Source organism: Anolis sagrei, chromosome 2 (genome assembly GCF_037176765.1).
Source record: "Anolis sagrei isolate rAnoSag1 chromosome 2, rAnoSag1.mat, whole genome shotgun sequence".
In the NCBI taxonomy this organism is placed as follows: Eukaryota; Metazoa; Chordata; class Lepidosauria; order Squamata; family Dactyloidae; genus Anolis; species Anolis sagrei.
The window spans coordinates 18,701,532-18,727,835 of NC_090022.1; the positions used below are offsets into that span (position 1 = coordinate 18,701,532).

Below are 26,304 nucleotides of genomic sequence, written 5' to 3' on the forward strand. Positions count from 1 at the left end.
AAGATGGGGGTGCATGGCCAGATTCAAATAGTGTCCAGGTGCTGAGCTGGATCTAATCATTCTCAAAGGCCTGGTGAAACCATCATGTCTTCAAGCTCTTATGAAAAGAGGAGAGGGATGGGGTCTGCCTTATTTCCCATGGAAGGGCGTTCCAGAGGTGGGGAGGAAAGATATTAGAGGCAAAGATGAAGTATTTGACCACAGAATGAGAAGACAGGAAAGCTTGGAGAAGACAATGATGCTGGGGTAAATGGAAGAAAAAAGGAAGAGGGGCTGACCAAGGGCAAGATGGATGGAAGTTATCCTTGAAATGACTGGCTTGACCTTGAAGGAGCTGGGGGTGACAACGGCCCGACAGGGAGCTCTAGTGTGGGATGGTCCATGAGGTCACGAAGAGTCGGAAGCGACTGAATGAATAAACAACAAACAAAACAAAGTGTATAAAGAACACTTGGAAGTCTCTTGTTCATTGGGTTGACATTAGTCAACCCAGTTGAGTTGAAGGTAGCTAAGAACAAGTATTCCATAACCTCCATCTTCAGCACATAACAATAACAAGCTGTAATACGTTGTATTTTCTTTGGATACCCAACTAAAAGAAGATCTTTGTAACAATGAGTCCCAAGGAATGAAGTTATAATGTGCATTCAGATTAGTACTGCTGGTGGCTGGCACTGAAGTGGAAACAACACAATAGGATGGATATCAAAGGAAAATCTAAGAAGGCAGTGATGTGTAGTTGTACAGTAGGATGAAAAAATAATGGCTATGGTTTCCCCTGGGATTTAGGTCTTTTATTGTTGTGAAACTTCACATGGTTTCTGACCTCAGGCGATCTTGTCACAGGGTTTTTCTAGCCAGACTTGTTCAAAGAGGGGTTTCTTTCACCTTTCTCTGAGCCTGAGAGTGACTTACCCAACATCGCCCAGTAGGTTCCCATGACTAAGCGAGGATTACACTACTGGTCTCCTGAGTAGTAGTCCAGTGCTGAAAACAGTAGCCTATGTGCATACAACATTGAATTGTGTACAGTTTCACAATAATCATGTTCTCCTAGGGCAGCAGTTCCCAACCTGGGGGTCGTGACCCCTGGAGGGGTCAATTGCCAATTTCTGAGGGGTTGCGGCAGTGCCTTTTTAGGCACCTGCCTCCTCTGCCTCCCCAAAATGGCTGCCAGGGTAAAAGTTGATGCCCATGTGCTATCCACAGGGCATCAAATTTGGTTCAATTCTATCATTGGTGGAGTTCAGAATGCTCGATTGTAGGTAAATGATAAATCCCAGCAACTACAACTCCCAAATGAGAAGGCCTATTTTCCCAAAACTCCACCAGTGTTCAATTTTGGACATATTGAGTATTCGTGCCAAATTTGGTCCAGATCCATCATTGTTTGAGTTCACAGTGCTCTCTGGATATAGGTGAACTACAACTCCAAAACTCAAGGTCAATGTCCAGCAAACCCTTCCAGTATTTTCTGTTGGTCATGGGAGTTCTGTGTGCCAAGTTTGGTGGTGGAGTTCAAAATCTAGATGAACTATAAATCCAAACAACTGCAACTCCCAAATGACAAAATCAATCTCCTCCACCCCCCCCCCCCCCCACTCCACCAGTGTTCAAATTTGGGTATATTGAGTATTTGTGCCAAGTTTGGTCCAGATCCATGGTTGTTTGGGTTCAGAGTGCTCTCTGGACCTAGGTGAACTATATCTCCCCTAAAACACTGTCAATTCCTCCCAAACACCTCCAGTGTTTTCTGTGTGCCAAGTTCTGTGGGCCAAGTTTGGCCCAGATCTGTCATTCGTGGAGGTCTAGGCTGTGGAAGTCAGATTTGAATCGGTTGAAGATACTGCAAATCCCAACATCCGCTGTCCATACTCCCCCAAACATATTGTTTTTGTGATTAATCACTATGCTCTAATTATGTTACATTTATGACAATGAAAATATATCTTTCATATCAGATATTTACATTATGATTCATATCAGTATCAAAATCACAGTTATGAAGTAGCAACGAAAATAATTTTATGGTTGGGGGTCACCACAACATGAGGAACTGCATTAGAAAGGTTGAGAAACTGTCCTAGGGGCTTGCCATAGACGCAGGCGAAACGTCAGGAGAGAATGCCTCTAGACCATGGCCATATAGCCCGAAAAAACCTACAACAACCCAGGCTGCCATTATGTTTCAACACACAATTTTAAAAAAAAAAACCCTTCTTGGTGGTGGCTCCCCGGCTATGGAACACCCTTCCTGCAGACATTAGATTAGCACCATCTCTAATGGTATTCCGCAAAAAAGTAAAGACCTGGTTATTTGCGCAGGCGTTCGAATAATTAGTGCAATGATTGGTGATGACATAGGAATGGAACAATGGATGACGAGTCTGGATCGTGTTTTTAGTGATGAGACGCTAGTGAATGGTTATTATAGTAATTGTGTATTAACTGTGTATTAGATTAGGTCGTTAACTGTTTTTATATTGGTGCATTGAATTTTTGCTGTTTTTTTGTGTGTTGTGAACCGCCGTGAGTTGCCTCTGGGCTGAGAACTGCGGCATAGAAGCAAAGTAAATAAATAATAAAAAATAAATTATCTGTGAGTTCGTTTGCTGTTTTATCTACCTGTGGTCACTGCTATCCGAAGCCTTTGTTCGCATCTCTCAATCTCCCAGTGCAGTTCTAAGATACACTTGGGATGGAGATTGACCTCCCATCTTCTGCTTGTTATGCAAGTTTCTGTCGATGAAGCAAGAGGAAAATTGGGAGTGAATTGGTTACTCCATTTGCAGCAGGTGATTGTGGACGGACTCAGATGAGCTCCCTCTATCAGCTCCAGCTCCTCATGCAGGGACATGAGAGAAGCCTCCCACAAGGATGGTAAAATGTCAAAACATCCAAATGTCCTCTGGGCAATGTCATTGCAGATGGCCAATTCTCTCACACCAGAAGCGACTTGCAGTTTCTCAAGTTGCTCCTGACATGACAAAAAAAAGCTATCCACAGGAGACAGTGGAACGTATCCCTAGGCATAAGAGAGTCTTACTGTGGTAGTAAGTGGAGTGACAGGTGTTGTACAAGGTGATGTTGGTGCCAAACTGCATCAATGTGCTTCCTGAAACAGTTGGGAAGTACTGGAGTAAAATAAAAATACCCGATGCACATAAAAAATGGAGCACTTTTTCAAGTGTTCAGAGATACTCGTCTTCACCAGCAGAGGGTAGCTACATATCTACAATGTAGCTACAGATTGAAAGGTACTAAATACAGACTGTGATGTAGTTTCTTGGTCATTAATTACAGAATAAATGATATGACTTATCCAGTAAATAATGGCCAAAATACTACATCTGGCCCTCGAGCGCTCTAACTGGATGTCAGCTGTTACCAACAGTGCTGTTGAATTCAAAGAGGCACGAATGGAGGGCGAAAGGGAGAAACGTGTCAAGAGGAATAAGGCGCATCAGGTCAACCGTTGTCAGGACTGCCTTCCATCCGGTGTCCTCATTGCGGAAGCACATGCAGATCAAGAACAGGTCTCTATAGTCACCTACTGACCCACCGCCAAGACCCTACACTTGGAAGGCAATCATACTTAGACACGAGGGATTGCTTATGATTATGATTACATCTAATAGTCGGGTTCTGCACTGACCTTTCCTGAACCTATATTGATGTATGCTTTCCAAAAAACCTTGTTCTGAAACCATTTCCATTCATGACCCCTTTCCACCTAAGTATTTTAAAAACTGGGTTGTTGTAGGTTTTTTCGGGCTGTATGGCCATGGTCTAGAGGCATTCTCTCCTGACGTTTTGCCTGCATCTATGGCAAGCATCCTCAGAGGTAGTGAGGTCTGTTGGAACTAGAAAAAAGAGTTTATATATCTGTGGAATGACCAGGGTGGGACAAAGGACTCTTGTCTGCTGGAGCTAGGTGTGAATGTTAACAACTGACCACCTTGATTAGCATACAATGGGCTGGCTGTGCCTGGAACAAACTTTTGTTGAGAGGTAATTAGATGTCCCTGCCTGCTTCCTCTCTGTTGTTGTGTTAAAAACTATCTGGATATATAGAATATAAAATAAGTATAAAATCAAACATTTACTGAGAATAAACCAAGCTTTTTTATCGTGTCAGGAGCGACCTGAGAAACTGCATGTCACTTCTGGTGTGAGAGAATTGGCCATCTGTAAGGACGTTGCCCAGGGGATGCTCGAATGAACCAAGCTCATCCCTGGTTTGTTGTTGAAGTGTTTGCAAGAGAAGCTCTTTGGTCACATTGGAACTGTGGTTAAGGAGGTTATTAATATAATTATATTTATTTATACCCTGCTTTATCTCTCCCAAAGGAGACTCAAGGCGGTTATGGTAAAACAGGTCTCTATAGTCACTTACAGACCCATGGCCAAGACTCTCCTTCTGGAAAACAATCACACTTGATCATGAGAGATCAATGGTGATGATGAAGATGACAAGACATTTCCTTTCGTCTACACATGTATAGTTACTTACTTACTTAGGCGACCCTTTGTTGTCTGAGTATGATGGCCTTCCAAGTCTTGGCAGTGGATACGTAGGTGAATGTGGAGCCCTATTCTTGACCCACATGTTCTTCCACAGTGCAGGCATCGGTTTCCACATGGAAGGTAGTCTTGGTCAGGGTTGGCTTGACATGCCTTCCTCTTGACATGTTTCTTCCTTTCATCCTCCATTCATGCCTCTTCGAATTCTGCAGCACTGCTGGTCCCAGCTGACCTCCAGTTAGAGCGCTGAAGGGCCAGGGCTTCCCAGTTCTCGGTGTCTGTGCCACAGTTTTTGAGGTTGGCTTTAAGCCCATCTTTCAATCTCTTTTCCTTTCCACCAACATTTCATTTCCCATTCCTGAGTTGGGAGTATAGTAACTGCTTTGGAAGATGGTGATCGGGCATTTGGACAACGTGGCCAGTCCAGCGGAGTTGATGGCACAAAAGCATTGCTTCAATGGTGGTGGTCTTTGCTTCTTCCAGCACACTGACATCTGTCCACCTGTCTGCCCAAGGAATTTGCAGGATTTTTCAGATGCAACACTGATGGAATGGTTGCGTATGAAGTCTGTAAACAGTCCACGTTTTGAAGGCGTATAGCAGGGTTGGGAGGACACCAGATTTATCAACAAGCATCTTGGTATCCCTGCGGATGTCCCAAGTATATAGTACTCACCTGTTAGCTCTTGGAACTATTTGCATTAGGAAAAGGGGATGAACTGTGACTGAGACCTTTGGCCCTCAAAGTCACCCAGCAAACAAACCAGAAAGAGAAGTGGTGGATCTCCTGAAAATAGAAATAATTGGGTTGAAACTCCTTACATCACTCATTTCTTTTATCAAAAGAAGGAAGGAATCACTTCAATTTCCTACCTGATGGGAGAAAGACTGTGAAAATTGGGCAGTAGTTGAAAACTGTATATTTATTCTGTGCAAAAATTGCAGGTAAGTGGGGTTTTTGGCACAGAAAATTTCTTTGGAACAAGAAACAGGTATCAAAATGATAATTTGGGATTTACTCTGATGTGGGATTATTATTTTTTTGCACACAACAGAATATTTCTGCAAATAAAAGTATTTTTTTTCTGTATGGAAAAGCACTCATGTTTATGCACAGAAAACTGTTTCCTGCACAAATGAAGCATTAATTTTGCACAGAATAAATCCAAAAATCCAGAACTACAAGAGTTCTCATTACCAGGAGTAGAATTCAAAATGATCTTAACAGATTAGAGAGATGATTGGCCAAAACTAAAAAAATGAAGTTCTACAGCGACAAATGCAAGATACTTCACTTAGGCAGAAAAAATGAATGGAGACGATGCCTGACTCGAGAGCAGTACGTGTGAAAAAGATACTGGAGTCCTTGCGAATAAGAAGGTGAACATGAGCCAACAATGTGATGCAGCAGTAAAAAAAAGCCAATGGGATTTTGGCCTGCATAGTCTAGATCCAAGGACGTCATGCTACCTGTCTGTTCCACCTTGGTCAGACTACACCTGGAATCACACAGTGTCCAATTCTGGGCACCCCAACTGATGGGCGATGTTCACAAGCTGGAATGTGTCCAGAGGAAGGTGTCTAAAATGATCAAGGTCTGGAGAACAAGCCCTATGAGGAGCGGCAGAGCTGGGCATGTTTAGCCTGCAAAAGAGAAGGCTGAGAGGAGGTATGATGAGGGACATGTATAAATATGTGAGAGGAAGTCACAGGGAGGAAGGAGCAGGCTTGTTTTCTGCTGTCCTGGAGACTTGGACGCAATGGAGCAATGGCTTCAAACTACAAGAAAGGAGATTCCACCTGAACATGAGGAAGAAATTCCTAGCAGTGAGAGCTGTTCAGCAGTGGAACTCTCTGCCCCAGAATATGGTGGAGGCTCCTTCTTTAGAGGCTTTTAAACAGAGACTGGATGGCCATCTGTCGGGGAGCTTTGAATATGATTTTCTTGCTTCTTGGCAGGGCTGGATGCCTATAAGGTCTTTTCCAACTCCATGATTCTATGATTCATCACTGCAGGATTTTCAGCATCAGTACGTCTCAATGCTTGTGAAAACCATTTTTTTCAACCATTTTAAACTATTTCCGAATACGCTAATCAAGGTGGCCAATTGCAACACTCACACTTACCTCAAATAGACAAGAGTTCTTTCTCCCACCCTTTACAAATCAGGACAATAACTAAAGAACAACACTAAAAAGGGGGATATCCATACAGGAAACAATAAGGGCCAGCTAACACCTCCCAGCAAAGGATCCTCCAGACAGGAAGCAGCCAGGCTTTGAAGCTGAAAGGCCATTTGATGCTAATCAAGGTGGCCAGTTGCAACATTCACACTTGCCTCAAGCAGACAAGAGTTCTTTCTCCCAGCCTGGACATTCCACAGATATATAAACCTCACTTGCCTAGTTTCCAACAGACCTGGCAACCTCTGAGGATGCCTGTCATAGATGTGGGTGAAACATCAGGAGAGAATGCTTCTGGAACATGGCCAGACAGCCTGGAAAACACATAGCAACTCAGTGATTCTGGCCATGAAAACCTTCAACAACATGTTTCTGAATATTCTTTTCCTGTAAAATTGCTCTGTTTTCATGATATTTCCTATGCTATCATGCATTTTCATCCATCTTATTGAACCAATTATTCTTTAATCAGCCCATATTTTGGCCTTTCCCCCTCCTTTTAAATTAGTTTTTGCTGCTTAATACTTGTCTATTATTGTTATGTTGCTTTATGCTTTTTTAAATTGCATTTTGTTATTGCTCTGCTTTTAATTGTATGTTGCCTGAGCTTGGCCCCATGTAAGCCGCCCCCAGTCCTTTCGGGGAGATGGAGGCAGGGTAGAAAAATAAAGTTCTTCTTCTTCTTCTACATCCCTGCTCCCCGTGGCCCTAGCCCAGGCATTGGCAAACTTTGGCCCTCCAGGTGCTTTGGATTTCAACTCCCAGCCAGCTTACCGGCTGTTAGGAATAGTGGGAGTTGAAGTCCAAAACACCTGGAGGACCGAAGTTTGCCCATGCCTGCCCTAAGTAAAGGTAAAGGTTTTCCCCTGGCATTAAGTTCAGTCGTGTCCGACTCTGGGAATTGTGCTCATCTCCATTTCTAAGCTGAAGAGCCTGGATTGTCAGTAGAATCCTCCAAGGTCATGTGGCCAGCATGACTGCATGGAGCGCCGTTACCTTCCCGCTGGAGTGGTACCTATTGATCTACTCACATTTGCATGTTTTCGAACTGCTAGGTTGGTACGCTGAGGAGCCTTCTAATCAAGGTGAAAGAAGAAAACGCAAAAGCTGGGTTGCAGCTAAACATCAAAAAAACCAAGATTATGGCAACAAGAATGATTGACAACTGGAAAATAGAGGGAGAAAATGTGGAGGCCATGACAGACTTTGTATTTCTAGGTGCAAAGATTACTGCAGATGCAGACTGTGGCCAGGAAATCAGAAGACGCTTACTACTTGGGAGGAGAGCAATGTCCAATCTCGATAAAATAGTAAAGAGTAGAGACATCAGACTGGCAACAAAGATCCGCCTAGTCAAAGCCATGGTATTCCCTGTAGTCACCTACGGATGTGAGAGCTGGACCTTAGGGAAGGCTGAGTGAAGGAAGATCGATGCTTTTGAGCTGTGGTGCTGGAGGAAAGTTCTGAGAGTGCCTTGGACTGCGAGAAGGTTCAACCAGTCCATCCTCCAGGAAATAAAGCCCGGCTGCTCACTGGAGGGAAGGATACTAGAGACAAAGTTGAAGTACTTTGGCCACATCATGAGGAGACAGCAAAGTCTAGAGAAGACAATTATGCTGGGGAAAGTGGAAGGTAAAAGGAAGAGGGGCCGACCAAGGGCAAGATGGAGGGATGGCATCCTTGAAGTGACTAGACTGACCTTGAAGGAGCTGGGGGTGGTGACGGCCGACAGGGAGCTCTGGCGTGGGCTGGCCCATGAGGTCACGAAGAGTCGGAGACGACTGAACGAATGAACAACAACAAACAACAACAGGTTGGTAGAAGCTGGGGCTGACAGCGGAAGCTCATGCCACTCCCCGGATTCGAACCTGCAACCTTTCAGTCAACAAGTTTAGCAGCTCAGTGGTTTAACCCACTGCGCCACCAAGGGCTCCTTATGCTGCCCTAGTCCCAGCATAACAGGTGGAGATGAATGATGGGAGCTGCAGTCCTGCAACATCTAGAGAACTGCATGATTCCCACCTAAGCAAACTGGGATTGGGAAGCATCTGCTAGAATGTGTATGAGAGAGAGGCTGGGAGAGAGAGAGATGGTATGGGTAGCTAGCGAAGGACCTGCCTCGTATGCCTTTAATCTCCCCCCACCTTTGGGAAGAGCATCTCTTTTCTTTGCAGTAAGGCGAGGACCGCGTGGCTCACTTGGGGAGGAGGAAAGAGAGGGTGACAGGAGAGGCAGCGGCTGGAGAAACACAGAGAGGTCTCTCCCCTCAAGCCTGCTGGGCCGCTTTCCAAGCCCCCTTCTGCACGCTTGGTGCAGAAAGCCAAGCAGCGGAGATGTCTTCGGAGAAAACAGGTGAAGGGATGATGGAGGGGATGAAGGCTTACCCTGCTTCTGTATGTCAGTTTAGGTGGGCAGTCTGTCGCTGTTCCTTGCTTGACCGGCCTTCTGGGCCAGCCGTGTCTCTTGCGCTGCAGGATGACATCGAAAGGGGATTCCAAATTATATGCTTTTAATATATTTCTATACAGAACTATTTGTATACAGCTGTGCGTGTGTGTGCAAGCATGCGTCTGCAGTGGAAATAAAATGTCTCTGTGACATGTTGTCAGGAGGCGATTGCATTCATGTGGTGCATGTTAAACATACAAAAACTGGGGAGTGCATGTGTAATGCTTCGCTTAGGTAGAGTTTCTGGCTGCAGACAGGAAACAAACGCAGCAGGCTAGGAATCGATACGACAAAAGACATTAGTGGGTTGTTGTAGGTTTTTCGGGCTATATGGCCATGTTCTAGAAGCATTCTCTCCTGACGTTTCGCCTGCATCTATGGCAAGCATCCTCAGATAGATGCAGGCGAAATGTCAGGAGAGAATGCTTCTAGAACATGGTCATTATAGCCCGAAAAACCTACAACAACCCATTGATTCCAGCCATGAAAGCCTTTGACAAATGCCATTAGGTTGTGCATATGCTCACAGAGGGGCCTGCCATATATATTGAGCATATATGTTACTGTTTCAATTGTGGGAATTGTATTGTCGAAGGCTTTCATGGCCGGAATCACTGGGTTGTTGTGTGTTTTCCGGGCTGCATGGTTATGCTGCAGAAGCATTCTCTCCTGACATTTCACCTGCATCTATGACAGGTATCCTCAGAGATTGTGAGATATGTTAGAAACAAGGAAAATTGGGTTTATATATCTGTGGAATTACCAGGATGGGAGAAAGAACTCTTGTGTGCTTGAGGCAGCGTGAATGTTGCAAATGGCCACCTTGATTAGAATTGAATGGCCTTGTAGCTTCAAAGCCTGGCTGGTTGCTGCCTGGGGGAATCCTTTGTTGGGAAGTGTTAGCTGGCCCTGATTGATTCTTAGTGCAAAATTACCTTCAGGTTATGCGTATAAGGTGTATATGCAACATAAATAAATTTCATGTTTAGACCTGAATCTAAACATACTTCCTTATGTGCATACTTTCCCGAAACGTCAGAAGATAATGCTTCTGCAACATGGCCACACAGCCCGGAAAACACACAACAACCCAGTGGGAATTGTGTTTTGAAATGGTGTGGAAAAAGCAGATGAGGGGATGTAACTGAAAGCTGCCTCGTCAGTTATTTGACAGAAAAAATGAGAAATACTCATTTTTGGGCCGTAGACACAAATCAAGCTGATTCAGGATATTTAGGTGCCTATGGCAGAGTAGCGAATGGGCATTCACTCAACTATTCTGCCTTCCATCACGACAAGGTGCATAAGGGTCGATTACAAGCCAAATTATTCTGGTACATGAAGCAGAAAATCCCATTTCCCTCCATCCCTTTCAGTAAAAGATCCCCAAAAATGGTAATGTTAATCCTGAAGAAAGTCGTCCTTTTGAGACTGTCAAACCCACTTGCCTGAGGCGGCTGCTTCACTTTGCTTACCAGCCAAGCCAGTCTTGATGGAGGCCTCCGAACACATGCATGCACTCTTGTGCATTTCTGGGCTTGCATCCGACGTGCACAGAAAGGAGGACAGGGATTGGATTTGAAGCTGAAAGATTGTGGTGTTACGGAACATATCCGCACAGGTCACTGGCACCTGTGTGTCTGTGAGTGTGATGCACCATCCGTGTGTGTCAAAGGTGTCAGGCTTGGCATGACAGAGGCACCATGTCTGGGTCAAAGTGTGCGAGTGCGCATCTCCCTTGGTGATGTCATCCATTATGTGTGTGCCGTGCCAAGTGTGAAACTGTACACGGGACCAGACTGGTGCGGAGCTGTGACTGATACGATGCGACTTGACAAATGGAGCCATTCCTATTTATGCTGTTGCATCAAAGCTTGCAGGCAGGGTTACGTGTCTACTCCAAGCTTCAGGGAATCTGTCTCTGTGTCGGCGTGGGAGAGGGACAGACAGCGTGCTTTCCATTGTGAAGCAAATTGCAGCCGATGTGATGGGGACTGTGTGGTGTGGTCTCTTTGTGCTGGGTTTTATGGTTGAATCAGAGGTGTTGTCGATGGCTTTCGTAGCCAGAATCATTGGGCTGCTTTGAGTTTTCTAGGCTGTGTTCAAGAAGCATTCTCTCCTCATGTTTCACCCACATCTTTGGCAGGCATCCTCAGAGGTTGAGGGGTCTTTTGGAAACTAGGCATGTCCATAATGAAATGTCAGAGTGAAATTTCCAGCCATGCAGTCCAGAAAACTCACAGCAACCCAGTGAATCAGAGGTATTCATAGAAATCTTATTACCTGGAGTAGTCTGCTAAAACAATTGCTGAAAGCTGAGTCAGCCTGCAGGGAATTGATTCAATAGGAATAACAATAAGATTTAAGCACACGTGTCTGGGAATTTGCGGGTTATGAAAAGCACCACAGAAAGCTAACCTTACTGAGTCAGACCACTAGTCTATCTAATAAGCACTGTCACCTCTGAGTAGTATCAAAGGCTGCCCAGGATTTCAAGCAGATTCGTTATTAACCTGGATATATCATTTGGAGAAAAGAAGGCTGAGAGGGGACATGAGAGTCATATCTAAATATTTCCAATAACGTCACATTGAGGAGGGGACTAGCTTGTTTTCTGCTGCTCTGAGACTAAGACATGGATTCCTTTCAGGGAAAAAAAAGATTCCACCTAAATTGGTGTTACTCAACCTGAGGGTCGGGGCCCCTTGGGGGGGGGTTGCGAGGGGGTGTCAGAGGGGTCACCAAAAACCATCGGAAAACACAGTATTTTCTATTGGTCATGGGGTTTCTGTGTGGAAACTTTGGCCCAATTCTATCCTTGGTGGGGTTCCAAATGCTCTTTGGTTGTAGGTGAACTATAAATCCCAGCAACTACAATCCCACATGTCAAGTTAATTTCCCCCAAACTCTACCAGTATTCATATTTGGGCGTACTGAGTATTTGTTCCATGTTTGGTCCAGATCCATCATTGTTTGAGTCCACGGTGCTCTCTGGATGTAGGTGAATTACAACTCCCAACTCTCAAGGTCAATGCCCACCAAACCTTTACAGGATTTTCTGTTGGTCATGGGAGTTCTGTGTGCCAAGTTTGCTGCAATTCCATCGTTGGTGGAGTTCAGAATGCTCTTTGGTTGTAGGTTAACTATAAATCCCAGCAATTACAACTCCCAAATGACAAAATCAACCCCCACCCTCCAACCCCACCAGTATTCAAATTTGGGCATATTGGGTATTTGTGCCAAATTTGCTCCAATGAATGAAAATACATCCTGCATATCAGTTATTCACATTGTGATTCATAACAGTAGCAAAATTACAGTTATGAAGTAGCAACCAAAATAATTTTATAGTTGGGGATCACCACAACATGAAGAACTGTATTAAGGGGTTGCGACATTAGGAAGGTTGAGAACCACTGATCTAAATATTAGGAAGAACTTCCAAAGGGTAAGAGCTGTTTGGCATTGGAAAATGCTGTATTGGATTGTGGTAGCGTTCTCTGGAGGTTTTCAAGTAGAGTTTGGATGGTCATCTGTTGGGCGTGCTTCAATGGTGTGTTCCTTTAAAGCAGAATGGGTTTAGACTGACTGTCCCTTGTGGTCTCTTCCAACTCTGATTCTGTGATTCTAACCTTACTGAGTGATCCCAGTATAACCTGATAGTCTTCTACCCAAATACTTTTCCAACCTGACCTTGCTTAGCTTCTAAAATTGTCTGAGATCTGCATATGGTTCAGAATGCTCTTTGCTTGTGAGTGAACTATAAATCCCAGCAACTACAACCCCCAAATGTTGAGTTCTATTTTTTCCCAAACTCCACCAGTGTTCACATTTGGGCACATTGAGTGGTAGTCCACGTCACCACAACTAAGAGATTTGTGAGACTGGAACAACAAGCAGAATTATAGAATTAGGCTGTAGACTAGTGGTTCTCAACCTGTGGCTCCTCAGGTGTTTTGTCTTATAACTCCCAGAAATCCCAGCCAGTTTACCAGCTGTTAGGATTTCTGGGAGTTGAAGGCCAAAACATCTGGGACCCACAGGTTGAGAACCACCGTTGTAGAAGCCTGTATAGAGTTACAAGCTGGGTAGATGCAGGGAATGCCGTGTATGTAGCGTATCTGGATTTCAGGAAGGCCTTCGACAAAGTCCCCCATGACCTTCTGGCAAACAAACTAGTCAAATGTGGGCTAGGCAAAAATACGCTTAGATGTATCTGTAATTGGTTAAATGGACGAACCCAGAGGATGCTCACCAATGCTTCCTTTTGGAGTGCCATCAGCAGGGTTCCGTCCCGGGCCTGGTCCTATTCAATATCTGTATTAATGACTTAGATGAAGGGTTAGAAGGCATGATCATCAAGTTTGCAGACAACACCAGTTTGGGAGGAATAGGCAATACTCCAGAAGACAGGAGCTGAATTCAAAAAGAGCGTAACAGATTAGAGAGATGATTGGTCAAAACTAACAAAATGAAGTTCGACAGGGACAAATGAAAGATACTCCACTTAAGCAGAAAAAAATGAAATGCAAAGATACAGAATGGGGGACGATGAATGGCTCGAGAGCAGTACGTGTGAAAAAATCTTGGAGTCCTCTTGGGGAGGAAGGTGAACATGAGCCAACAATGTGATGCAGCGGCAAAAAAAGCCAATGGGATTTTGGACTACATCAATAGGAGTCTAGTGTCTAGATCCAGGGAAGTCATGCTACCGCTCTATTTTTCCTTGGTTAAACAACATCTGGAATATTGTGTTCAATTCTGGGCACCACAATTGAAGGGAGATGTTTGGAAGCTGAAATGTGTCCAGAGGAGGGTGACTCAAATGATCAGGAGTCTGGAGAACAAGCCCTATGAGGAGTGGCTTTAAGAGCTGAGCATGTTTAGCCTGCAGAAGAGAAGATTGAGAGGAGGCATAAGGGCCATGTATCAATAGGTGAGAGAAAGTCATAGAGAGACGGGGGCAAGCTTGTTTTCTGCTGCCCTGGAGACTAGGATGCAATGGAGCAATGGCTTCAAACTACAGGAAAGGAGATTCCATCTGAACATTAGGAAACATTTCCTGACTGTGAGAGCTGTTCAGCAGTGGAACTCTCTACCCCGAAGTGTGGTGGAGGCTCCTTCTTTGGAAGCTTTTAAACAGAGGCTGGATGGCCATCTGTTGGGGGTGGTTTGAATACGAAATTGCCCTGCTTCTTGGCAGAGGATTGGACTGGATGGCCCATGCAGTGGTTCTCCCCACATGTTTTGGTCTACAACTCCCAGAAATCCCAACCAGTTTACCAGCTGTTAGGATTTCTGGAGTTGAATTCCAAAATATCTGAGGATCCACAGGTTGCGAACCAATGATTTGAGCATTGGATGATGACTGGAGACCAGGGTTTGAATTTCCCTTAGAATCAGAGAGGTGGAAGAGACTATTTCATGATCATTAGCTCTTCCTAATGTTCATGGATACAAACTGGGGTGACGTCTGGCACGACTCAGCCCCCTTCTACACTGTCCTTATACCCTAGGATCTGATCCCAGGCTATCTGCTTTGAACTGGATTATATGAGTCTCCACTGCCAGTAATCTGGGATAATCAGATAATCTGTGATCAGATCCTGGGATATAAGGATAGTATAGAAGGGACCTCAGACTCAGAGAAAAGCAAAAGCCAACCCCCTCTGAAAAAAATATTTCCAAGACAACTTCATGATAGGGTCGTTTTTGGGTCACCATAAATTGGATAAGATTTGACAGTACAGCTTTTAAAAAGTCAAGTTGGAATGATAATTGAGGGTGACAAGGCAGAGTGGCCAAATTGAAAGTTGGCAACAACAATCACACGCAACGTCTGCTGAAACGTCTTCTTTTACAGTAAAGGTACAGTTGTCCTCTCCAGATTTTAACCTGGCAATCCTATTCATAACGATATAGTGGAAATATGAAAGGAATTTGGAGAGTTGTTGAATACACTTGGATATCATCTTTAGCATTTAGATTGTTTTGTAATGTTCTCTTTCCTAGAGCATCTGTGATGCAAAACTGTGTGTTGTGCGAAGGAGTAAGAAGATGGGGTAAATGTGGAGAACACTGGGCTATCATAGAGTTTCTCAACCCCGGGGTTGGGACCCCTGGGGGGTCATGAGGGGGTGTCAGAGGGGACACCAAAGACCCTTTATCCTCGTGTGCACTCCCTCGCCCACTCATGCGCACCATACTGCTATGTGCCGAGCACGCCTGCTCTCCCCTCTCCAGCTTGAAGTCTCAGAAATAGCCCTCCCCTTGGCTGAGAGGCTGACCAATCACAGCAGGAGGAGGGCTTTTGGTGGGAGTATTCACCATTTGTTTCGCCACCCCTCTGAAACCCCCTCATGACCACCCCAGGGGTCCTGACTCCCAGGTTGAGAAACGCGGTGCTTGAGTTTGGTTCGAGGACCTCCCATGGAATCAACATCCCTGGATGCTCAAGTCCCATGGTATACTACGGCATATAGTAACATAGCATCCCTTATTTAAGGTAAAGGTCTTCCCCTGACATTAAGTCCAGTCGTGTCAGACTCTGTGGGTTGGTGCTCATCTCCATTTCTAAGTCAAAGAGCAAGCGTTGTCCGTAGACACCTCCAAGGTCATGTAGCCGGCATGACTACATGGAGTGCTGTTACCCTCCTGTCAGAGCACTACCTATTGATCTACTCACATTTGCATGTTTTCATACTGCTAGGTTGGCAGAAGCTGGGGCTAACCACAGGAGCTCACGCCACTCCCTGGATTCGAGTCTGTGACCTCTCAGTTATTTTCCCTTATTTAAAATGGCAAAACAATCTGCTTTTAATATTTCGCCCTCATAATTCGAAACCATGGATGGGTACAGAATCTGTGGATATGGAGGACAATTGTCGCGCTACGATTCCGCTTTAAGACCCAGGGTTGCATCCAATGGGATCCTGGGATTAAGTCTCCATGGAAAGGCACTGAGAATTTGCAGCTGGAAGGTGCTTGCTTTTCTCCACATTTCAAATCCCAAGATTTCATAGCATGTCACAATGGCAATGAAAATGGGATCACAGCATTATAATCCCACAGTGTGAATGAACTTCAGGGTAGTTTGAAGGAAGTGTGTTAGAAGGGAAGTGTTGTTGCTCCCAGGAGGAACAAGCTGGAGGTTGCCTCCCAATTGGAGGCAATCCCTTCATTCTTCCTAATGGTAAAACTGGTTTAGAATATCACACTCACCCACAGAAACTGTATTTTAAACTTATTGTGTGGTCCTGCAGCACACTATAACATACTAAATATTTATATTATCTGTATTGCTGGCTCTGTGATTAATCTTGGCGTTTACCTCCTCAGCCTCGCAAAAGCGGAGCAAATAAGACCAAGTATGGCCTCGTTTTGCTGGAAGCGACACATCTCCTCCCCACATCTTACCTGCAAGTGACATGCAATAACTTTTTAAGTGGCCACTAAAGGCTTTTAGTAATTGGAATTCATGTAGCTGAAATGGTTGAACAGTTACTCCAGATGGTTACAGAAGGAAACTAAAGGATGAGTGTTTAGGAAAAGCATTGTACAAACAACATAAAGAGCACAATTTTGTTTTGTTTTGCATCATATACTATTATCACTCTTTATTGAAAGAGAAAGAGAACTGGTTGATTTATGGGTGTGAGATCCGAGTTAGTACAGAGTGTGAAAATGAACTTTACTGGGCATAATATAATATATATGCCTTTAGAAGGTGTTGTCAAAGTCAGATTTGAAATGAAACTTGAACTCTCTCTGCTTGGGACATTAGATGAACAACTCAATAGAAAATGTGGAAAGTTATTGCTATATATGATAATGGCAGCAAGAGTTTTCTATACTCAAAGATGGAAAGACTCAATGATTGCATCACAAAACTTATGCAAATAAGCAAACTTGCCAAAATGGATAAACTTACAACTACTACTACTATTACTTATTACAGTCCATAGACCCATCACTGACAAAATAGTAGTTAGAAAATTATCCCATCTTATTGTCCAAAATTAGTAGACATGGTTTCAAGTTATACCCCTATCCGTGGTTAGTTTCTTTCTCAGTCTTGTTGCCACTGCGAGGAATTTTTGCCACTATGAGGGTCACCCTGTGGCACTTGTCCTCTAAAAGATACCTAACAATCCCCTGCGGGGGATGGCTGGTCATGTGGGACAAAATTGGATATAAAAGTTGGCTATGTTGCACGGTGTAATAGCGACACTTCAATCAAATGTGTTCTATTGTTTCTACTTCATTTCCTTCACAGGGGTATAATCTTTGGGCATAAACTTAGTAAGTTGGTTAAGGAGAATTTTCTAACTAACTTTTAGGAAGACTGGGGCTGATTTATTGTGTTCCTCCAGCATAGATGAAGCCAAATCCCCACCATTGGTTTTTAATTTATTATTATTATTATTATTATTATTAATAATAATAATAATAATAATTTTATTTTATAAGTGTGTTATTATGTGAAAAAGGATAGACCAATGGTTCCTTTTCACTAAATGGGTGTAGAAAACGGGGAGAATATAAACATCAAGCAGAGAATATATAGCCCTTAGATTAGATAACATAGATTGTTTTATGTTTAGGATGTAGTAGTATTATCTAGAATAAGTAATTTTTTATCTTTGTTGCTGATAATGTTGTTTTGTTTTTCATATGTTTGTCTGTAGGTTTTGTTTTAATCTGTCTAAATAAATAAATAAATTTAAAAAGTTAAAATGAACTTTACCATTTCAGTGGGTTGTTGTAGGTTTTTCGGGCTATATGGCCATGTTCTAGAGGCATTCTCTCCTGACGTTTCACCTGCATCTATGGCAAGCATCCTCAGAGGTAGTGAGGTCTCTGAGGATGCTTGCCATAGATGCAGGCAAAACGTCAGGAGAGAATGCCTCTAGAACATGGCAATATAGCTCAAAAAACCTACAACAACCCAGTGATTCCGGCCATGAAAGCCTTTGACAATACATTTACCATTTCAGTTTGCAAATCTATCTTAATTAATTAATTAATTAATTTTAAAAGTGAAAATGAACTTTACCATTTCAGTTTGCAAGGTGACAAATTTGACTAAAATGTTCTCTCTTGGAACCTCTAGGTCCGGCGTGGTCAAATTTGGGCCTTCCAAGTGTTTTGGACTTCAACTCCCACAATTCCTAACAGCCTCAGGCCCTTTCCAAAACACTTGGAGGGCTGAATTTTGCCCATGTCTGACCTAAGTCCTCCACTGCGATTTTGAGAAAGAATTCCTTTCTGGGAATCTCTAGGTTTCCCAGAAAAAAATTGCTGATGTTGGGTCATACATTTGTGGCTAGAGGACTTAGAGATGCTTACAGAGGTGTTCTCCTATATTGTTTGTGGTTTTTCACTTCTGCAGGGATCCTGCACACCCAGCAAATGTGAAGGGTTGATTGTAGAATTGAAATAGGACAGCTACTTTCCAGACGCTCTGTAGGGACTCCATACTTGCTGGCTCTGTGCTGAGTAATCCTTCTGCTTGTATGTCCCCATTTTCCCAATAATCCTTCGTCAGTATTTTAGGAGTCATATCCCAGTCTCTTTCACAACAGTTGCAAAACGAAAATCCTTCGTTTTGCTGGGTGGACATTCAATATGAGAGACAAAGACTTGCATTGGCAGCTGTAAGCCACATCCGGGCATGACCTAAGACTGCAATTGCGCTGGCCGTTCTTGTCTTCTGCAGCCGTCCTTACACACCCACCCTATTATTTTATATGACATTTTTATCCACTCACCCGTGCACCTACCCACACACCCTTCTGTGCCCCGCTCTCTTTCTCCCCGGGCTCTTCTTCCTTTCCCCTCTATAAATAGAAGGCAAGCAGACACAAGCAAGGTGACCTAAAAAAACAGGAGCAGAATTTCATTTTCTCTCTGGAGGGGTGGCCTACTTTGGAGACCGGGGGGTATGTGTTTATTGGGAGCGTGCGGTGCCTAGGGATACACTGGACCACATCTTGGTTCATGTTATGCAAACAGAAATTAGAAAGAGGACAGAAAGAGACAGATTTTATGTACACATCCCAAAGGCTTCCTTTACTTAGTGTGCCAAGTGCATGTGTATAGACGGAAGGAAGCCAACAGGAAGAAAGAAACTCATTTGAAATGAGATGTTGGAGGAGAAGGTCTATCAGTAGCAGCACTAGGAGGATACAGGGGTGCTGAGCACATCATGAGTAGGGGGTGATACCGAAATAACTGTAATTTTTTGTGCAGTGTTTCAGCACAATCTACATATATGCAGTCAAAGTATGTATAGGTGTATGTAAGTTTTCTGGTTTGTATCACAAAGGCTTGATGAATCTGGACCAAACTTGGCATAATATTCTTTGTTATCCAGCTTAATATAATTGAGGGTTTGAACTTTTACTAAAACATCCTTTTCAGGCCAGAGAAAAGCAGGGGAAAGGCACAAAGTGGATTGGCCACAACAAGGTGAAGTGGCCCTTGTTAGGGCATATAACAAATCAGTTACCGTGTATGTGTTAACTGCAAAATGCAAAGCATGAAGCTGATTGGTTGGGACATGCCCAGGGAGCTAGCTGAGCCTGGGAATTTTGGCAACAGTTTCATATTTGGTATCAAATGGTTGCCTGTTGTAAACCACCCCGAGTCCCTCTTTGGAGGTGAGCAGGACAGGATATAAATGCTCAAAATAAATAAATATTCAGGCTTAAGCTATGCATGTGCTTGCAGACAGAGAGAGAGAGAGAGGAGAGTTATTGCTTCATGAGCTGCTGGAAGGAGATTCTCCACATGGACACCGAAATACCATTTCTATCTCTCTAAAAGGACATTGTGTGAGTCAATGCAACTGACCTCATGATTGTGTATATGTTGCTCTTATGAAGAGTAAACTATTTGTCCTTTAATGATCATCTGCGTGGGATATTTTCTTTCTCTGGCAAGACAGTGTGTGGACTGATAAAACATGAACTATGCTGATTTACATTATGCTAATAGCTCTCTGTCATGTGACTGGGAAATAAAAGAAATGAAGCAAATTGGCTGCTGCTAGATGACATGTGAATGAGGGGGAGGAAGGGAAAGAAGGAAGGAGAAAGAAGGGATGAAGGGAGGAAAGAGACTGAAAGAAGTGAAGTGAAGGAGAGAGAGAGAGAGAGAGAGAGAGAGAACCACAAAGAGAGCCAGCCCTTAGAACTGGAGAAGGGAGAGAGAAAAAGCAGCCAGTACTTGGACAGCACCGGGTATATATGGCAATTTTTATAGAATAAAAATATTTCTGTAGTTAGATATAAGCTATAGCTTACATGAAGTCATGCCAGCCACATGACCTAGGAGGTGTCTACGGACAACGCTGGCTCTTCGGCTTAGAAATGGAGATGAGCACCAACCACCAGAACTGGACACAACTGGACTTAATGTCAGGGGAAAACTTACTTTTACCTATAGCTTAGATATGCTTACTGTATCCTTATAACTTCAAAGCTAATTGAATTGCACATGCACTCTGATCAGAGTGATCATTGTTATCTAGTTAAAATGACCCTATGAATAATGTTTTTTCACCTGAAAATGCTACCTGCACATGCTGTTGTTTTTGTTGTTCCTGGATGTTTTTAATACTAGCTGATTTTTCTCAAGATATTTTAGCTATAATACTGCGTGTGCTGGTACCGCTGAACCAAAAGCTCCAACTTCCTTTTCTTTCTTTGAGTGTTTGCAATAAGGTATTTTGCAATAAGGTGGCTTCCCTTGGTTTGCAATTATAGGGCCAATGACCCATCAATCATTGTTAAGTTTTGGTTCCACCCCTTTCCCCAGGTCTCTGGGAGGACAGGGAGCCATTTTAGGTCAGTCTTGCATTGGAAAGCTTAGCTACAGGACGTGGATTAGCTCCACCTGTAGAGAAGCTTCATTTTTCACAGCATCTGGGGGAAATTCCAGGGGAAAACAGTTCCAAAGGACTCCAGCTGGAGAATCTACAAAGCCTTGACTGGTAGGTCTACACAGGACCAGGCATGTAGCCAGGGGGGGGGCTCGGGGGGCTTCAGCCCCCCCCCCGAAATTTTCATGGTGGTTCGCGAAAAGGCCTTATTGGTGCATTATTTAAACTGTTATGTTTATTCATATCATGATCTGATCACCATACTCAATATATCCCATATGCATGGGGGTACTGGGGTAATGATACAAAAGGTTTGCTAGGCTAGACCCTCTTTCACTCAGACTCAGCCCCCCCCCGAAACTCAGCCCCCCCCCGAAACCCCCCCTGAAAAAAATTTAGCCCCCCCCAAAACGAAATCCTGGCTACGGGCCTGCTCAGGACCCAAGAAGCAGTTTGGAGCCGGGAGTAGAGCCCACACCAGCAACGTTTAGAAAGTAGATTGCCCATGGAGGGATTAAAAAGGGTTTTCCTCTTAAAGAAATGAAACAGTTCACGAAGCCAGTTGCCTGTCCCTTGTGGACAAGATTAAGAAAGCCACCAGTTGATTCAAAGCCTTGAAGTATTTGTTTGACTTGTTGAAGATCTATGAAGTATTAGATTGTTTGTTGAAGACTTAAGCAATAATAAAGGACTTTGTTAAACCTTTCAAGCTTCTAAAGACTCTGTATAGAGAAATCCTTAGGGCCTCTCACTCGAGGCACCCCGGCTTCCCGCTCGGCACAAAGAGCACATCCTGTTCAAAAGCCATTTAATATATGGGCCCAGCGCGTGACAGCACACTGGGATAAGGTCTATTTTTGGAGGGGGTCCATGGGAGTGACACTCTTCATAACCACATCAGGTGACACCAACCCTAGAGACACCACTGAAGCCTAAAGGCAGCAGATCCCGTCTAATCTTGGAAGTGAAGCTGAGTTGATCCTACTTAATACTTGGATGGGAGGCCACCAATTAACACCAGCGTTGTGGTTCAGCCAGAGACTGAAGAAGAGGGGATGGTTCACTCAGAGTTTGTGAGGAATGGTGGGCTTTCCAGTGTGGGAAATGAGGGGATTTTGAATCATGATTCTTTCTGAGAAAATGAGTCTATGTCAGAAAGAAACAGCTTCAGAGCAGGGAGGAAATGGAGATGCTTTGGCCCTGGAAGATAAGGAAGACCTTTCCCCTGGTCATTCCTTCCTTGGCAATGGGAGGTTTTTGAGTTATGTTAATCCCACAAATGAACATTACATTTTTATTTATATAGATACTGAATGTTTTTAATTGTATTTCCTATGAATGTATGGCATCGAATTGTTGCCATTCTGTGGCCCACCTTGAGTCGCCTTAGGGCTGAGAAAGGCGGGCTAGAAATACCGTTAAATAAATAAAAGTTATCAGTTTGACCTCAAATAACAACAATCCCAATAAGCTGCGACATTGTCAATGTACAGTTAGTACTCTTTGCGTAGGTGTTTCCACTCATGTGTGCTTTTTTGTGTTGCTGTGTTTTTCCCATGCGTGACACAGTAGACAAGGCGGATATCATTCACTAGCAAGGCAGGGAAATTGTGAAAAGGGAGACTCTGAATATGGGTCAAGAAGGAAAAGAAAGTTACCTGCGACAAGCTGCACTGAATTGTGCAAAAAAAGAAGAGAGACAACAGGACAAAAGTGTTCAAAATATAATGGATGGTTAGGAAAGCTACGTGACAGGCCTATCATTAAGCTGAGTGAGACAGATGCTTCAGACAGCCCATTTTGGGACACTGTTAATGGGCAGCACAGTGTGAACATGTAATTATGTTTGTGCTGACTGGGAAAAGGAAATACGGTGTCACTTGGATTTCTCTTCTCAAGTGGCCAAAAGTCCGGGACTTAATTCTTCACGCCACTTTGACTTTGCTTGGATTTGCAACGCATGTGCCTCAAATAAGTGTAGAAGGCCTGTCAAATGGAGAAGCTCTCCTACTGAACAGGGTCAGGCAGCAGTCTTGGAAACTAGCTTTGGGTGTTGCAAAACCGTTATCCTCAAGCCTTTTAAGCCGCGGGCCAGTTCACAGTTCTCAGAGATTAAAGTTGAAAAAAACAGGAACAAATTCCTATGCATACTGCACATATCTTATTCATAGTGCAAAAAACCCATGAAAGAACAAAACAATATTTAAAATGAAGAACAATTTTAACCTATATAAACTTACCAGTGTTTCAAGGGGACTCAAATCCTCAAGGGTCTGGAGAACAAGCCCTATGAGGAGCAGCTTAAAGAACTGAGCATGCTTAGCCTTCAGAAGAGAAGGCTGAGAGGAGACATGATGAGAGCCATGTACCTGAACATTAATAATAATAATAATAATAATAATAATAATAATACTTTATTTATATTTCGCCCTTCTCACCCCAAAGGGGACTCAGAATGGATCACAGCACACATTCACAGCAAACATTAAATGTTGTTTTGTATAGACAATACACAGACAGACAGAATAGAAAGGAGGCAGGGCTGTAGCCAGAAAAAAATTTCGGGGAGGGTTGAAAATGTCCGGGGGGGGGGGGGTTGAAAATGTCCAGAGGGGGGGGGGGACAATTTTGGGGAGGGTTGAAAATTTTGGGGGCGGGGGGGTTGAAACCTGCCTCCTAGCTCACGCTGAAGCAAAGAGCACAGCAGGGGGCAGAGCAGCCTTCAATAGCCTGCAGCTCTGCCCCTGTCAACCACCTCCTCCAAGTCCGGCCTCCTTAATGAGAGCATTCAACACACACACACCCAACTTGGTTGCTTCACTACATCGCTTATTGCTGCAAGTAATGACAGTGTGAATAAATTGTCAATATTTGCTTGAGATAGTGCTTACAGTTCTGGAGGGACTCTTAATTTTTTGCATCTCATAGACTTAGCATGGGGATTTGGTTAACCAGTTAAAATTCATGAGTAAACCAGGTTTTTTAAAAAAAATCTGAAACATTTTGGGGGGGGGGGGGTTGAACCCCTAAAACTTTCTTCATGGCATTGTAAAACACCTCCCCCACTTTTTAGCGGTACCTAATTTCTCTAATTATAGCTAAATCTGTTTTGAAACTGCTTAGGTAAACAGTGAGCAGAGCTGATAGTCGGCCGCTCATGTCGACCCGGGGCTTTGAACTTGCAACCTTTCGGTTGGTAATCTTATAATTGCTGGTGATTTACCAGCTATGCTAAACCTTCTTAACTGTGAGAGCTGTTCAGCAGTGGAACTGTCTGCCCCAGAGTGTGGTGGAGCCTCCTTCTTTGGAGGCTTTTAAGCAGAAGGTAGATGGCCATCTGTTGGAGGTGCTTTAAATGCAATTTCCCTGCTCCTTGACAGGGGGTTAGACTGGATGGGCCACAAAGTCTCTTCCAACTCAATGATTTTATCATTCTAAGTGTGGGCGTGCTTTTGGCTGATGAAAGTCAACCTTGGAGGGCCGTATCTGGACCACGGGTCTGATTTTGGGGACCTCTGGAATACAGGAATTACTTTTTTTCAGCTGCCAAGACACTGGCACAATGGTATTTTGAAGCCCTTGTAGTCTTCATTGTGTTGTCAAAGGCTTTCATGGCTGGAATCACTGGGTTGCTGTGAGTTTTCCAGGCTGTATGGCCATGTTCTGGAACATGGCCATACAGCCTGGAAAATTCACAACAAATCTTTGTTGGTTTGTTTTAAGTAATAAATGAAAACTATTTGAGTTATTTAGAGTAACGAGGAAAGAGCAATAACAACAACAACAACAACAACAACAACTGCAAAAGGTCACCTTACTTGGATCTGCGCGCATCATTCAAAATTACATCACACAGTCCTAGATGCTTGGGAAGTGTTCAACTTGTGATTTTGTGATATGAAATCCAGCATACTGTGACATACTGTGTTTTTGTGTAAGTAAAATAATAATAATAATAATAATAACTATCTTTATTTGTACCCTACCAATAACTCTCCTGCTGGCGCTGTGGGTTAAACTGCTGAGTTGCTAAACTTGCTAACCAAAAGGCAGCAGGTTTAAATCCGGGGAGTGGGATTAGCTCCTGCTATTAGTCCCAGCTTCTGCCAACCTAGCGGTTTGAAAACATGCAAATGTGAGTAAATCAATAGGTACTGTTCTGGCAGGAAGGTAACAGCACTCCATGCAGTCATGCCAGCCACATGACCTTGGAGGTGTCTACGGACAACGCCGGCTCTTCAGCTTAGAAATGGAGATGAGCACCAACCCCCAGAGTCAGAATGACTGGACTTAATGTCAGTGAGAAAACCTTTACCTTTAGCTTACCATCTCCCCAAAGGGACTGGGGGCGGGGGGTGGCACAGAAGCACTCCAAGTGCCACATGCAGACAATAATACATAAGTATAAATACAATGACATAAGTATAAACAACAGCACATAAAAAGGTTAGATGTTAAGCATCCTAAAATCTGAAATACTCCAAAATCCATAATTGTATACCTGGGCAGGCCCGTAGCGAGGGGGAGGTTAGGGGTTCAACCCCCCCCCCCCGAAATGTTTCAGATTTTTTTAAAAAAACCTGGTTTACTCATGAATTTTAACTGGTTAACCAAATCCCCATGAGATGCAAAAAATCAAGAGTCCCTCCAGAACTGCAAGCACTATCTCAAGCAAATATTGGCAATTTATTCACACTGTCATTACTTGCAGCACTAGCCGATGTAGTTGTTCTGGTACAGCTGTACCAGGAGCTCCAACTTTATTTGCTTTGTATTAAATGTTTGCTTGCAGTCCTAGGTTTCAGGGACTCTGCAGATAGGTGGCTTTCTTTGGTTGCATTCATAGGGCAAGTCACCTGTTCATCATCGTTAAGTTTTGGTCCCGCCCCTTGCTCAGGGCAATTGGGAAGGGAAGGGAAGGGAGCCATTTTTAGTTAGTCTCAGCAAGGAAAGCTTATGTATAGGATGTGTGCAAGCTTCCCCTGTACAAAAGCTTCAACCCTTAAGACCTTCTGGGGGAGAAAGGTCTTAAAAGTCTCCAAAGAATTTCCAGGAAAACAGCCTTAAAGACCAAAGAACTCCAGCTGGAGAACATCTACTGCCTTGCTGGTAGGTCCACTTGGCGTTCGAGATGCAGTTCGACCCGGTAGCAGAGCCCACATCAGTAAGGGTTAGATTACAGTCAGCCTGGGAGAAGTTAAAACGGGGATTTTCCTTTAAAGAAGAAGTTATTGAAGACAGTTGCCTGTCCTTCGTGGGCAAGA

General features: G+C 43.7%; 1 protein-coding gene across 2 annotated transcripts in view; it reads left to right on the forward strand.

Annotated features, from left to right (window-relative positions):
• The first annotated feature begins 8,790 nt into the window (after positions 1 to 8,790).
• The window catches only part of PRRT1 (proline rich transmembrane protein 1), a 46,952-nt gene continuing 29,438 nt past the window's right edge, over positions 8,791 to 26,304 (forward strand). The window contains exon 1 of one of the 2 annotated variants that reach the window (XM_060759529.2): positions 8,791 to 9,060. In XM_060759529.2, the coding sequence (XP_060615512.1) occupies positions 9,042 to 9,060 (19 nt within the window). In that variant the 5' untranslated portion in view covers positions 8,791 to 9,041. The remainder of the gene's footprint in view (positions 9,061 to 26,304) is intronic. The other variant, XM_060759528.2, reaches the window with a different exon arrangement.